General features: G+C 41.6%; 1 protein-coding gene and 1 long non-coding RNA gene across 2 annotated transcripts in view; one reads left to right on the forward strand and one right to left on the reverse strand.

The window, feature by feature from the left end:
* Positions 1-4,548: 4,548 nt before the first annotated feature.
* On the reverse strand, positions 4,549-6,424 carry LOC111093498. The gene is made up of 2 exons (XR_005382091.1): positions 6,239-6,424; positions 4,549-5,326 (listed from the first exon to the last, which is right to left on the reverse strand). It is a non-coding gene; the product is annotated as an uncharacterized LOC111093498 (long non-coding RNA).
* Positions 5,551-13,609, forward strand: part of GBE1 (1,4-alpha-glucan branching enzyme 1) — a 268,368-nt gene continuing 260,309 nt past the window's right edge. The window contains exon 1 of the mRNA XM_038581192.1: positions 5,551-5,932. Within this exon, the coding sequence (XP_038437120.1) occupies positions 5,799-5,932 (134 nt within the window). The 5' untranslated portion in view covers positions 5,551-5,798. The remainder of the gene's footprint in view (positions 5,933-13,609) is intronic.

The raw sequence follows: 13,609 nt of genomic DNA on the forward strand, positions 1-13,609 counted from the left end.
GCTCTTTCGATAATTTGGCTATTGTCAATGCTGCTTTATTTATTTACTTAAATATCTAAATAGCTATCTATCATCTATCTATCTATCTATCTATCTATCTATCTATCTATCTATAGAGAGAGAGGCAGAGACATAGGCAGAGGGAGAAGCAGGCTCCATGCAGGGAGTCCGATATGGGATTTGATCCCGAGGATCTAGGATCACACCCTGAACCGAAGGCAGATGCTCAACCACTGAGCCACCCAGAGATCCCTAGAAGGGACAATTTAAAGCTTATAGAAGTATAAAAATTTAAACTGTCTTTCTAGCTTTTGCTCCTGGGAACCAGAGAACTAAGGTCTGAACTCAAATGCCCTAGACTTTCTCTAAGATTTTGTTTTGTTATTTGCTTTTGTCATGTATTGTTTTACTTATTTCATGTATTTTAAAAAGATTTTATTTATTTATTTGAGAGAGAGAGAGAGAGAGAAAGAGAACATGAGAGAAGGGGCAGAGGGAGCTGGAGAAGCAGACTCCCCGCTGAGCAAGGGGCCTGATGTGGGGAGCCATCCCAGGACCCTGGAATCATGACCTGAGTGGAAGGCAGACACTTAACTGAATGAGCCACCCAGGCACCCCCAAGTATTGTTATTAGCCACCTCAAATTATTTTTGTTAAATAGGTGGTATCCAGATATGCCAACTAGTGTCCTACAGCAGTTCTGTGTGTTTTAAATAACAAAAATCTATTCACTAATAGTTTTGGAGATCAGTCATCTGAAATCAACGTGTCAGCAGAGCCACATTTCCTCTGGAGACTCTAGGGAGAATTAGTTCTTTGCCTCTTCCAGTTTCTGGTGCTTATTGACATTCTTTGACTTGTGTCTGTATCACTCCAATCTCTGTCTTCACAGTCACTTTATTTCCTCCTCTTGTGTCTGTTTGTTCTGCATGTCTCTTCTAAGGACAATGTCATTGGATTTAGGAACCAGCTAATCTAGATAATCCAGGATGATCTCCTCATCTCAAGATCCTTAACTTAATTATATCTGCAAAGCACCTTTTTCCAAATAAGCTAACATTTACAGATCTGGGGATTAGGACATGGGCATATCTTTTGGGGAGTCACCACTCAAGCCACCAGAATAGGTGATGGTAGTTGCATGAGGTTTTAATCCATGGGCTTTGTGACTTAAACATTTTTTTTTTTTTCCCCAAAAGACTTTATTTACTCATGAGAGACACACAGAGAGAGGCAGAGACATAGAGGGAGAAGCAGGGTCCCCATGGGGAGCCCGATGCAGAACTTGATCCCAGGACCCCAGGATCATGCTCTGAGCTGAAGGCAGATGCTCAACCACTGAGCCATCCAGGTGTCCCGTGACTTAAATTTTACTTGTAAAAAGTCTTTTTATTTTCCATCTACTTCCTGGCTCTTTTGTTGTGGACCAGTTAAGTTTGCTGGGGACCTGGGTTTCACTCAGGTCAAGTTCATAGATATGTGGTGTTTTAAATTTTGTTCAGTTCTTGTCTTGAAGTCTTAAAAAAAAAAAAAACCTTTTACTTATTTGTCTTCATATTCATCTTTCTGAGAGGCAGGATAAAATAGTTCTTAAAATCATAGACTGTAAAAGATGTATCTGGATTCAAATCCTGACTGCCTCTTCCTAGCTATATTAAGCAATTTTCTTCATCTTTAAGTACATTTGATAAATGTAGGGATTAACTAAGGATTTTACACGCACAGACATCCCATCATACAATGGTTAAAACAGTGCCTAGACTGTGGAAAGCAGTGTGTTATTATTATTAGCTATTATTGTAAAGAAGCACTACAGTCTTCTTTCAGAATAAATCCATTATAAGTCCATTTACAAGGTTTTATGTCTAAAATGTTTGTAAAATAAGGAACAGTTGAAGAATACTGAAAATTTCATACATAAAAAATAATCACTAGAGATGACATAAAGGCATAAAGGAAGTCTGTAACTCTGAGTTAAATAAAAACTGCCATTTTGCTTGGGTAGGTCTGAGACCAAAGAAAATTGTTTAAGTTTTAATGGAGAGGACAAAAAGTTCAGAGGATTTGTCACAAAAGTTAGAGCCTTTCACCTTTAGGTCACTGATTCTCCTCCAACTTGTGACCAAAGTAATTGAAAATCATTATCATCTAAAAAGTATTAAGTACTCTGAAAAAAAAGTTGTTTGCCTCACATTGACTTCCAGGTGGTGACAATTACCATCACATTGAACACCCACCACTTGGCCATCTAGAGAGAGGTTAGGGGGTGAACAAGTCTGAGGATAAAATGACAATCTGTTCCTCCCAGGTCCTCTGAGAAGTGTGGCAGGTAGGTGTAGAGAGGAACTTTAGCTGACTATTGCCTCTGCTGAATTTAATCCAAAAATAAATGGTTATCATTTGAAGACCGGGATATCAAAACCTGGTAGCCATTATATACACTGTAAGGAGAGTCTTACAGTCTTACATAAGAGAAAATTTTAAACTAGCTTCATAGAGTATACTTTACACTATGAAATTCACCTGTTTTAAATGTGTAATTCAATGACTTTTGGTAATCTTATAGAATTGTGTAAACTTTACCTCATCCAGTTTTAGCACATTTTTATAGACGAATTTATTTATTTTTTAAAGTTTTTATTTATTTATTCATGAGAGACAGAGAGAGGGGCAGAGATGTAGGCAGAGGGAGAAGCAGACTCCCTGTGGGGAGTCTAATGCGGGACTCGATCCCAGGACCCCGGGATCACGTCCTGAGCCAAAGGCAGGTGCTCAACTGCTGAGCCACCCAGGCATCCCTTTATAGAGGCATTTAAAGGAATACATATCCAATTAGGCATTGTAGTGTCATCCTAATAGTCTCTTTGCTCTCATTTTTGTAAGCCTATAATCCATTTTCCATAAAGAAAACCTTTTTTTAAATGTAAATAAAATCAAATCAGTTTTCTGCCCAAACTCTTCAACAGCATCGTATAAAACTAAAATTAGAGGTCCTATATGATCAAACAGCTGCCTAGCTCACATCGTACTTCCGTACTTCCTGGTATTCTCCTTCTCACTATCTAGCAGGTACACAAAAATTCTTTTTCTGTGACTAAATCAACTCAACTCATTCCCATTGCACAAACTCTTTACTTGCAATGCTCTTCCTCTTATGGTTTGTTCCTTGTCATTACACTTCAGTTTAAATGTCAGTTCTGAGAAGCCTTCCTTTATCACCAGAACTAAGCAGGCATATTAGCTTAATTTTAATTAAGCTACATTTATTACTATTGCATTTATTTACAACTGGGCATTTGTGGGTTTTGAGAAGCATTTCTTATATGTTATTTGACATTCTCTCCCCTCCCACCCTCTATATGAGCTTTGTAACAACTGAGGCTTGTCTTACCATTTAATCCCAGTACCTAGGAAACTGAACTGGCTGTCACATAGGACTTCATTAAGTACTTCTCAATAGTGAGTAACAGAGAATAGGTCCTAGCTCTCTTGGAGTTTACATTCTAAAGGGGGAGATCAGTACATAAAAGAATAAAAGAGAGAGAAAAAATAAACACCTCAATCTTGTTAATTGTTGCATAGGAGAGAACATGCTGTAATAGATACTGAAGAATCTTATTTAAGTAGTAAAAGCAGAGGCTTCTCTAGATGAGTTGACATTTATGTGGAGATCTCAAGGAATGCTGGGAAGAAACCAGCCATGGAGAGCTGAGTCATGAAGACAATTCCCAATAGAGAAGGGCAAGTAAAAAGTCTCCAAGGCTACAAACTGCTCAGTGAGTCCCAAGAAAGTCAGTATTCTTAAAGAATGGTAAAGCCAGATAAGAAGAGAAGAAGTAGAGAAAAGTGGTGGAAAGATAGTTGGGGACTAGATTATACAAGCATTGTTAGGGAATGGTAAGAAGTTTAACTCTGGGTGAACCAGTATGTCATCTAAGTTGTATGATTTATTCCTTGTGGAGATCCTAACTGTTCAAACTGTGCCCCTACCCCGCAACAGCAGCATTGCCTCTGAGCTTGTTTAAATTGCAGAATCTGAGGTACCACCCAGAACTAAATTGGAGGAAGCACTTCTAATGACATCATCAGGTGATTCATATGCACATTAGTTTGAAAAAACACCCGACAGGGGGTTAGAGATGAGAATGTAAAAAGGAAACCAGTTAGGTATGTTAGTCCAAATGAGAGACTACTCGCATGAGTGACAGCACACATAAGACTGATTTAGGATGTATTTTGGAGATAGTTGGTTTAGGTCTACTAGCCAGCTAGAGGGGGAGATTACAGCTGGCACATAGTGAATCTGGATTTGTGAGAAAAGTTGAGGATTGGAGATACAGATTTGTGGTTTTATTGGGTAACCTGTTTCTGAGTGTCAATGTTGTTTTACATTTTACTGACATTTGCATGTTGTTATGTACATGGAAAATAGACTCGTCTTCCTGAAAGTTGTTCAAGTCCTCCACTCTTTCACTTGAGGTCCTCTGTTGCTAGGTATTTCTCATCAAGTCCTTTATAAACCCTTTCACAAAAAGTGTTTTCAAGGTCTTAAAATTCAAGGCCAATTTTAATCAATGCTCTTTCTTTTCCACAGCCCCTAGGATTCTCCACACCCAAGTCTTAACGGGGAAAGAGGCTTGAGTCCAGTTCCTAGGTTCAAAGCAATTTGGAGACTCCTGGGTGGGTGGGTCCAATTCTCTCCACGTACATACGATTCTGTATTTTCCAAAAAAGAATTGTTGAGCTAGCAGCAGAAATCAAAGAACTAAGTAAGTTCCAATCGGGGAAGTTTGCAGAGGGGCCTCTCTTCTTAAGCCAAGAGGAAAAGGGATTTCCTGCGGGAGCACTGCATTAGTAAGTGGTGCAGTTGAAACCCAATTTGATGTTTATTATTTTAATTTTTATTTATTTATGATAGTCACAGAGAGAGAGAGAGGCAGAGGGAGGAGCAGGCTCCACGCACCGGGAGCCCGACGTGGGACTCGATCCCGGGTCTCCAGGATCGCGCCCTGGGCCAAAGGCAGGCGCCGAACCGCTGCGCCACCCAGGGATCCCCCCATTTAATGTTTAATGATCGTCCCTATACCATCTGTCTTACCAAGGATACTTCAGTTTAATCGTTGAAAAACGTTTCTTACAATTATAAACAAAGGCAAAAAGGTGTTTTGCTTTTTTTTTCCCCCTTTCGTTTCTCTCTGAGGTCTGGGGAATGGTGGTCAGAGTTCTCGCCACGGCTTCAACTCTCTGCGTTGGCAACACTGAATCGTGCCGGAACATCCCAGTTTCCGTGGGACCTTTCCAGCATCCTAACTCTTTTGGCTGATCCCTGCGACGACAGGAAAGCCCGCAGGGGCTCCGGTTAGGGAACGGGGCACACGTTCCAGGGTGTTGCTCCCCGACAGCGGCACGGGTCTCCGAACTCGGAGGAGGTCCCGGCCAGGAAACCACACACCCACCTGAGCCCAGCGCCGCGCGCGGGAGGGGCCGGGGAGGGCAGGGCCGAGCTCCGCGGCCGCAGGGGCCCGCCGCCCCGCCCCGCCCCGCCCCGCCCCGCCCGCCTCGGGACGTGCGTCCGGGGATCACCCCGGGTCCCGCTCCGCCCGCCGCGCAGGAGGCGGGGGGAGGGGGCCGACGGCCGTTCTCTCCGGCTATAAAGGGCCCAGGGCCGCCGGAGCTCCCTCGGCGTCCTCCGGCTCCGCCTCCGCCGCCTCCGCCGCCTTCCCTCCAGCGAGAGCTCGGGGGCCCGCTCGGGCTCCCATCGACGCGCTCGGGCTCGGCTACGCGGGCTGCGGCAGAAGATGGCGGCTCCGGCGGCTCGGGCCGACTGCTCCGAGGAGGCGCTGGCGGCAGCCCTGGCGGACGTGCCGGAGCTGGCCCGGCTTCTGGAGATCGACCCGTACCTGAAACCCTTCGCCCCGGACTTCCAGCGCAGGTACGGCCCGACGCCACCTCGGGGTGCTCCTCCCCATCCCCCCTTCCTTCACCAAGGGAAAGGCTGGCTGCGTTTCCAGGCGCGGGCTCCGCGCGCGCAGGCCCCGCCCCTCGCCGGCCCCGCCCCTCGCCGGCCCCGCCCCTCGCCGGCCCCGCCCCTCGCCGGCCCCGCCCCGCCGCCCCCCGCCGGCCCCGCCCCCGCCGGCCCCGCCCCTCGCCGGCCCCGCCCCCGCCGGCCCCGCCCCTCGTCGGCCCCGCCCCCGCCGGCCCCGCCCCCCGCCGGCCCCTCCCGGGCCCACCGCCGGACCTTGCAGGGTATCCCGTGTTTGAGGTTGCGCCGGGTCGGCTCCGTGAGCTGGGTTCAGGGGCTGCGGCAGTGCGGGTGTGACGGCTCTGGCCCCCGGACTAGACGTGGCAGCTCTGAATAAACTTTCCTCCTCCCCCTCCCTTGCTTTCGAATCCGCGGTGTTGCGCCGTTGGCCCGCGCTGTGGCTCCCCGCTAGGGCCTGGGGGGGGGATGCCCCGGGGGAGGGGGGATGCCCGGGGGCGGGGGGAGGGGGTGCCCTTGAGCTTTCCCTGTGCATAACGCCCGGCGTGTGTGATCGCGCCTGTACGACTTTCATGTATTTCATTGCAAATATTGTGACTTTTACATCCAACTGGATCCTTTCAGGCAGTTTTTGTTCTTCCCTTGTTAATAGTTCCCCTCCTGGGGAGCAGGAAGTGTATCTTGGCCGCTTTATTTCCCACCTCCGTGGGCCAACGTTGATGAGTCAACATTTGTCAGCAACATTTGTCTGCGTTCGGCCTTGCCCTCCCGCAGAGGGGAAGAGGGAGGAAGGCCAGGAAAGCCAGACTTCTAGGGGTCGACTTAGGTGCTGTTAGCTTTCTTTTGCTGCAATAAATTGGTTTAGGACAATTAAGTCGCTAGGACAATTTTAGTCTTGTGCTCAACTTCAAAGTATAGTTTTTAAGATTACAATAGTTGTTATATTAGTTATAGTAGTTAGATTTATGAGATAAGCACATGATGACTTAATGGTTTCTGCCCTTTTAGCCAAGTGACTCCAGCACAAAAACGTCCGTGGTAACAGAACATGCATGATCAAATTTTCAAGTAGTAGAAAATGGCTAGTTAAGTATTGGCCAGACGCAGTATTGGGGGTAATGAAACAGGATTCATTTGGAATTTGGAAAAAAATCTTAAGTTCATGTCTTGGCATTGTCCCTTACTACCTGCATTTAATCCATCAACTGTTTAGATCTTATTTATTTGAGAGAGAGAGAGAGAGAGAGCATGAGCAGGGGAAGGGGTATGGGGAGAGGGAAAGCAGACTCCCCGCTCAGCAGGGAACTGGATGCTGGGCTCAATCTCAGGACCCTGGAATCAGGGACCAGGCTGAATGCAGATGCTTGACCCACTGAACCCCCCCGGGTGCTCCCCCCCCCCCCCCCCAGCAACCATTTACTAAGGATTCCCTATGAACAAAAAAGGAACACAAAGTTCAATGTAACATCTCATTGCAGAGTTTGTATATCCTGTTGAAAGAGCCCTTCTCAGAGTAGTCCGCTTGAGCTGTTGCTGGGCTCATCAGGTTGGGCCCTTCTACAGCTTTGTGAGATTGCTCTCAGTATTTACAGTTTATGCTTTCAAAGTGCATAATCTTCATAGTTCAAAATTGGATTTGATTTACAAATAGTCAAAAATTTTAGAGCGAAAGATGGTGGACAAACTTTAATGTGCTTATTTATGATGATACTAGTTTGTTTCTATGCTTTGGAAATGATACTTAAGACATTTCTAAAAGAAGAATTGTGAAAGATTTTGTTTACATTTCCTCACCCCATAAAAAAAAAAAAGAGGTTACAGCTGGACAACCCTTGGTAAGTGTTTCTTTCATGTAATTCACTTCAGCTCCATTGGGATTGAAGCAGTTACGATCCTTTCATGGTTTGTCAGAACTAATGAGAGGGACAAAGGCCAGAATAAAGATGGGGCAATCCAATGTTCTTGGTGAAAAGGCTGGTCCAGTGGGCTCATTCTGACCTGGATTCTACTTCTGGCCTTGGTTCTCAGTAGTTGCCATTTTCCAGCACACATGTTGCGTTTAAGCATATCAAATAGTAACTTGGCATTTGGCAGCGGCAACTTTTACTGTTAACATTTAAAGAATAAAAAATTCTTCCCTCATAAAGTTTGGTCCTGGTTACTTTTTATATTTTCTGTTTATTTCTAATAAACCACTGAGGTGTTGTGTCTTCAGCCTAACACAAATATACAACCAGTCATTCAGGGGCAGAGTAGAGCTAACTAAGGAGTAAAAAAAAAATATAGCACAAACAACAGTATTTAAGAATGATGATGAGGGAGACAGTTTCTTGTCATTGATGGACTGTCTCATTCTTTCCCAACCAAGGTATCTTTGTTAGAAACTCTGTTAAGTACATCTATTTACCTTTTCTGTAACTGTAAGACTGTTAAATCAAGTGTGAGGACTAATGAATTACTCTGAGAAATAAAAATTAGTACATAAGGGCATTGTGATAGCCCTTATGTCTCATTGATTACCTTCTAAGATGGGATTTTCCTTTTGGCTGTCCTTTTATCATCTGTTATTTATACTGCAATTAGCTGCTGTGATCATAATTTCAAAATCTTAGTGTTTTAAAACAGTAACATTTAATTGTCCCTGTATTACATGTCATCGTGAGTTAGGCTCTTCTCATGGCCATCACTCAAGGATTTAGGATGATGAAGGCTTCAGTTTGAAATATGCTTCTATAATGTTAGCTGTAGGGAGCACAGAACATGTTAAACTATACACTGTTTCTTACAGCTTTTGTTTAGGAGTGAGTCACTTCTGCTGACACATTATATGGGCCAGTGAAAGTCAAATTTGACTTCTGAGCCATGGGTGTGAACGCAGAGAATTGACATTTGTGAATGGCTTGAAGAACAGCACAATTGCAATAACACTTGTCTCTACCCCCTGTTTAAAGTTTACATAGTATTTTTAGATTTTGATTTAATCCTGATAACAAAACCATGAGGTAGGAAGGGTTTTTATTTTTCATGACTTACAGATGAAGAATCTGAGATTTGGTCAAATGCTTAAGTTCACATGGTTAGTAGTACTGTGGCTGGGGTTGATCTTTCTTTCTAGAACTATTTTCAACAAGTTTACAAACAATGACTTCTTGGTAATTTAATGAATACCTCTTTCCTCTTTATCTCTAGCATTGGACATTTTGTGCCAGTTTGTGGATCCCTGGAGTCATGAAAATCTTTTGCTTTTCTTCTATTATCTCTAATGGTTTTTCCTCTATTTCTTTCTGACCGTTTAACTTGAGAGATTCTCAGGGCTCTTCCCTATGTCCTTTTTTGTATTTCTACTTTGTATACTTTCCCTGGGCATTCTCCCCTATCCTTTGGATTCCATCTATATACTGAGGCTGCCCATGTCTATCTTCAACCCCAAATCTCCTTGTCTTGGTCATATTTATAAATAGCTTCATTTTCTGATGTCCTAGAGGTACAAAATTCAACATCTCTGTGTGTGGTATCCTTATTTACCAACTACTCAAGCCTAAAAACTTAACACTTATCCTTAATTCTCACCTCTTCTTTCTTCTTATCTCCAAGTCTAGTCAATTATAGCTCCTGTTTTTCAACTACATGCCATTTTATATTTCTACTGCTTTCATCCTACTCAAGTTTCTAGCATCTCTAGCCTGGTTTGCACAGTCACATAGTTGCTCCCTCTTTTCAAATTTTCTCAATAATTCCCCATGGTTTTTAAGGCATTACAGACTATTTCTCATGATGTGCAAGAGTCTGTATTATCTGGTCTCTGTCTACCTTTATAGCCTCATCTTTGGACCTTCCTTCTCACTCTGTACCATCTAACCAGAGGGAGCCTATGGGTCTGGAGAGGTAGCTGAGATGTCCGAGAGCCATTTTATAAGGGGCACTAAATATCACTAGAATAAATTGGAAACATGATATCCATTTTACACATGCACTTTTAAAATATTGAAAGTTTTCATTTCTTAGTTTGTGTGGGCTCACAAGAAGTTAGGGGTCTAGAAAAATCACTGAAAAAAAGGCAAAAGATTAAGCATTGGATACATTTTTGATCTTTATCAGAAGTGACTCCTTTAGCTTAGTGGAAATGAATGAACAAGTGAATCCTTTTATATACTTTTTACTAATATAATTTTCCTCTACCCCATTAGATAGATTTAAAAAAATATTTATTTATTCATGAGAGACACAGAGAGAGAGAGAGGCAGAGGGAGAAGCAGGCTCCTTGAGGGGAGCCTGATGCGGGGACTCGATCCTGGGGCTCCAGGACTATGCCCTGAGCTGAAGGTGGATGCTCAACTGCTGAGCCACTCAGTCGTCCTTAAATAGTTCTTTAACAAATGTTGAAGGAATATCAGTTGAAAGTGTGCCAGAATATTCTGTGTTGGAGGCCACGTGTTTTGGTCTAGATAATGGTTCTAGCTGTGCTTTTGTACATGCTGTTTGTTCTGTTTTATGCATACTTTGCTTATCTTATATGTCCCTATACATGCTTCTGGAAACAGGTTAGAGACATAGACCTTCCTTGATTTCTCCCCATCCTATACCTTCTTCCAGGCTGGATGAGGAGCCTGACTTCTTAAGTATCACTTTGAACACCCTCGTCCTATGGATGTTCATCCACTGTAATGTAATTATCTTTCTGCCCTTTTGTATCCCCTACTAGATTGTTTGCTCCCACGGGTGGGCACTTTTTCTGTATTGTTTGTTTAGTATACCTGGTTTATAGGGAACAGTATAGTATTTGAATGAATGTGTTCTGAGTCTATTTATTTTTCTCTTTTTTCATAGCAATGAGTCTCAGGTCAACTTACGATAAGCTAAAAATGTTGGGAATGCTTGGATGAACAGAAAAGAAGCAGTAGTTACCAAGGGATGATGTTTGACAGTCTAGGGAAGGGAAATATATGTCTGAGTAAAGAGTTGAAGATAACTAGAGAAAATCAAGAAAACCATTATTAATTAGATACTTTCACAGAACCTAAAGGTTTAATCACTGAAGGGTATTCAGTTTTAGAGAACCTGATGTCAGATTGTGTGCCCAAGAATGGGAGGAGAGGTTTCTGTGACCCCAAGTACACTACATGTTACAATTACAGTGAACATCTCTATTTTGTTAGAGATGAAAATAGCTTTTGCATTGGTAGCTAATCAGAGTGGCAAAGTACTTTGGACTTGGTGTATCAGCAGCCACACCAAAAATTGATTCTCACAGCATAGAAGTTTTACATCAAAGCCGCATGGTGCACTTTTTTCTCAGTACCTGGCCAAGTTGTTGGCTCTGAGGAAAGTCAAATGTCAGTGATTCTAGAAGGCAGGGGAAAATCTGAAGATTACAAGATGTATCTTGCCCAGTCTTCTGTACTAGTAGATTTATTTGCCCTTTGCAGCTGAGATCTGTACCAATTCCAGTTACTCCTGAATTTTCTACAGTGGTGGGCAAGAGGCTCTGACCTCTTTTCATTTTCAAAGTGCCTTAAAATGACTTGATGGAGCATTTTGGTTTAGTTTAGGCTCTGGTGCCTGCTGTACCACCTCCTGAGAAATGACTCTTTATGTGATAACTTCTTAGAGGATTCAGTTCAGCTCCCACCAAGCTGGCCCTAGTTAGTCAGCGAGATGTTAATATAGTCCCTGTGAAATGTGCTATAGTTTTAGACTGATAAGAATATCATGCTGCTGTTATTTGAAAGCATGGATTAAACTTCAATTATACATTTATAGATATTAAAGGAAAACATGAAAGTGTTTTCATTGGAGAGAATTGCTGCTACCAGTTCATTCTGAAGTAAGTTTATTTTTTACTGAAGAGTACATTCTCCTCTTATGATGTCTACCCATCAGTAGATGCTTACCACTGTTTTGAACCCAGGGTTCTTTTGTGCTTAACATCCCAAAGCAGCAGATTCTGTTTTGTGTTTAGAGTAACAGGAACTAAGTACATTAATAAAAGGTAAAACCACATTAAACATACATTATTATACAGTTTGCAATCATTAATTTATTATATAATTATGTTGCATCTTATTTGATGTTATTTAAGTTATAGTGACTAATTTGTAAAACTTGTGTTTTTGATGTTTAAGTAATTAGAATAATTTAGGTTCTAGATTTAGTTTCCTAACATGTAAAATGGGAAAATGTATAAAAATATTGCTGTGTGTGTGTTGCAAAGTATAAGAGTGAGATGAAGCTTGAATTTGAGCTCTCATGTGTGCTAATAGCTTTGAATCTGAGAGCAAATTCACCAAACTCTGTGAGCCTCAGTTTCTTCTTCTGGAAAGAATTGGGTGGGACCTATCTTCTAGGAGTGTCTTGGGGACTAGGGATATATTAAAGATCCTCAGTGAATAAATAATAGTTATTTCATGATGATAATAATATAAGCAACATAGCCTTCCATCATAAATATTCACTAAGATATTATTTTCAAAAGATTTTATTACTGTTAGCTTCTTTAATGCTATATCATAAAATCAAGCATCAGATAAATAACATGACCAGGAATTCTCCACAACTCTTCATTTTGTTGGATGGTGTCTTTACTTTTAGGGGTTCTTTCTCTTTCCTAGTAGAGCATTGTGTGAATGAGGTGAGGAGGTGGTAATATTTTTTTTTTTTTGGAAGTAGTAATTTTAATTATAGTCTAGTATACAAGGAAAAGAATATGTTTAAACTTTGATCCTTTAATTTGGGGAGGAAATGATAAGGCAATTGCCTGTTTACTATAAGCTGAAGGCAAGATGAGTCCTGGATATAATGAGCACAAAACTCCCTTTAGAGAGAGAGGTAAATGCTAGCCTGCAGAAGCTTACAATCACTCTTCTTTTGATCTTTCTTTTCTGTCTTTTCTCGTCTTTGATCTGACTGCTAACTGTTCATATTCTTGGGCATCAAACAGCTACTGGGATTTTCTTTCTCCTGAACTCTGGATGGTTGGAGGAATGGTTATATCAGGTTTATTGATAAACAGGAATAACTTTGAAAATAAGGGAAAATATATAACAGCGCTTAAAAGTTTGAAAATGAAAGAATTGTCCAGTGGAATCGGAACATATAATCTATTAGTAAGAATAAAACTTAAATACTATATTTTGCCTTGTCTTTTCTCTCTCTTTACTTGATGAGTTCAGCTATTTTTGATATGTTTATTTTGCAATGAGATAAAAAACAGAAAAATGGAATATTCATGTATGTTTTAGTTGATCTGTTGAACAGAAATTACAATGAGTCACAGTCTATGGGTATGTACTCTAGGTCTGTAATCTAAAATATGAGAATCAGAAACCAAGTCTACAGGTACACTTCTTGTATAGGTAACCTTGAAGTTTTCCAAATATTTAGCAAGTGAGAATTAAATATTTCTTTTACCAGTGAAATCATATGTTACTCAATATCATATCTAATTTATTTTCATTTTCATAAATTGTAAACAACAGCCACAGGTTATATTTAATTATGAATAACTGCATTATACAGGTACGTTCTCTGTTGCAGAAGCATAATAAAATCAGTTATTTATGTAGGTCTCTATAACAGAAAACCCTATGTACCCTCAATAAACAGAAAATCCCACAAACTGAGTTATTAAAG

This window comes from Canis lupus, chromosome 31 (genome assembly GCF_011100685.1).
Source record: "Canis lupus familiaris isolate Mischka breed German Shepherd chromosome 31, alternate assembly UU_Cfam_GSD_1.0, whole genome shotgun sequence".
NCBI lineage: Eukaryota > Metazoa > Chordata > Mammalia > Carnivora > Canidae > Canis > Canis lupus.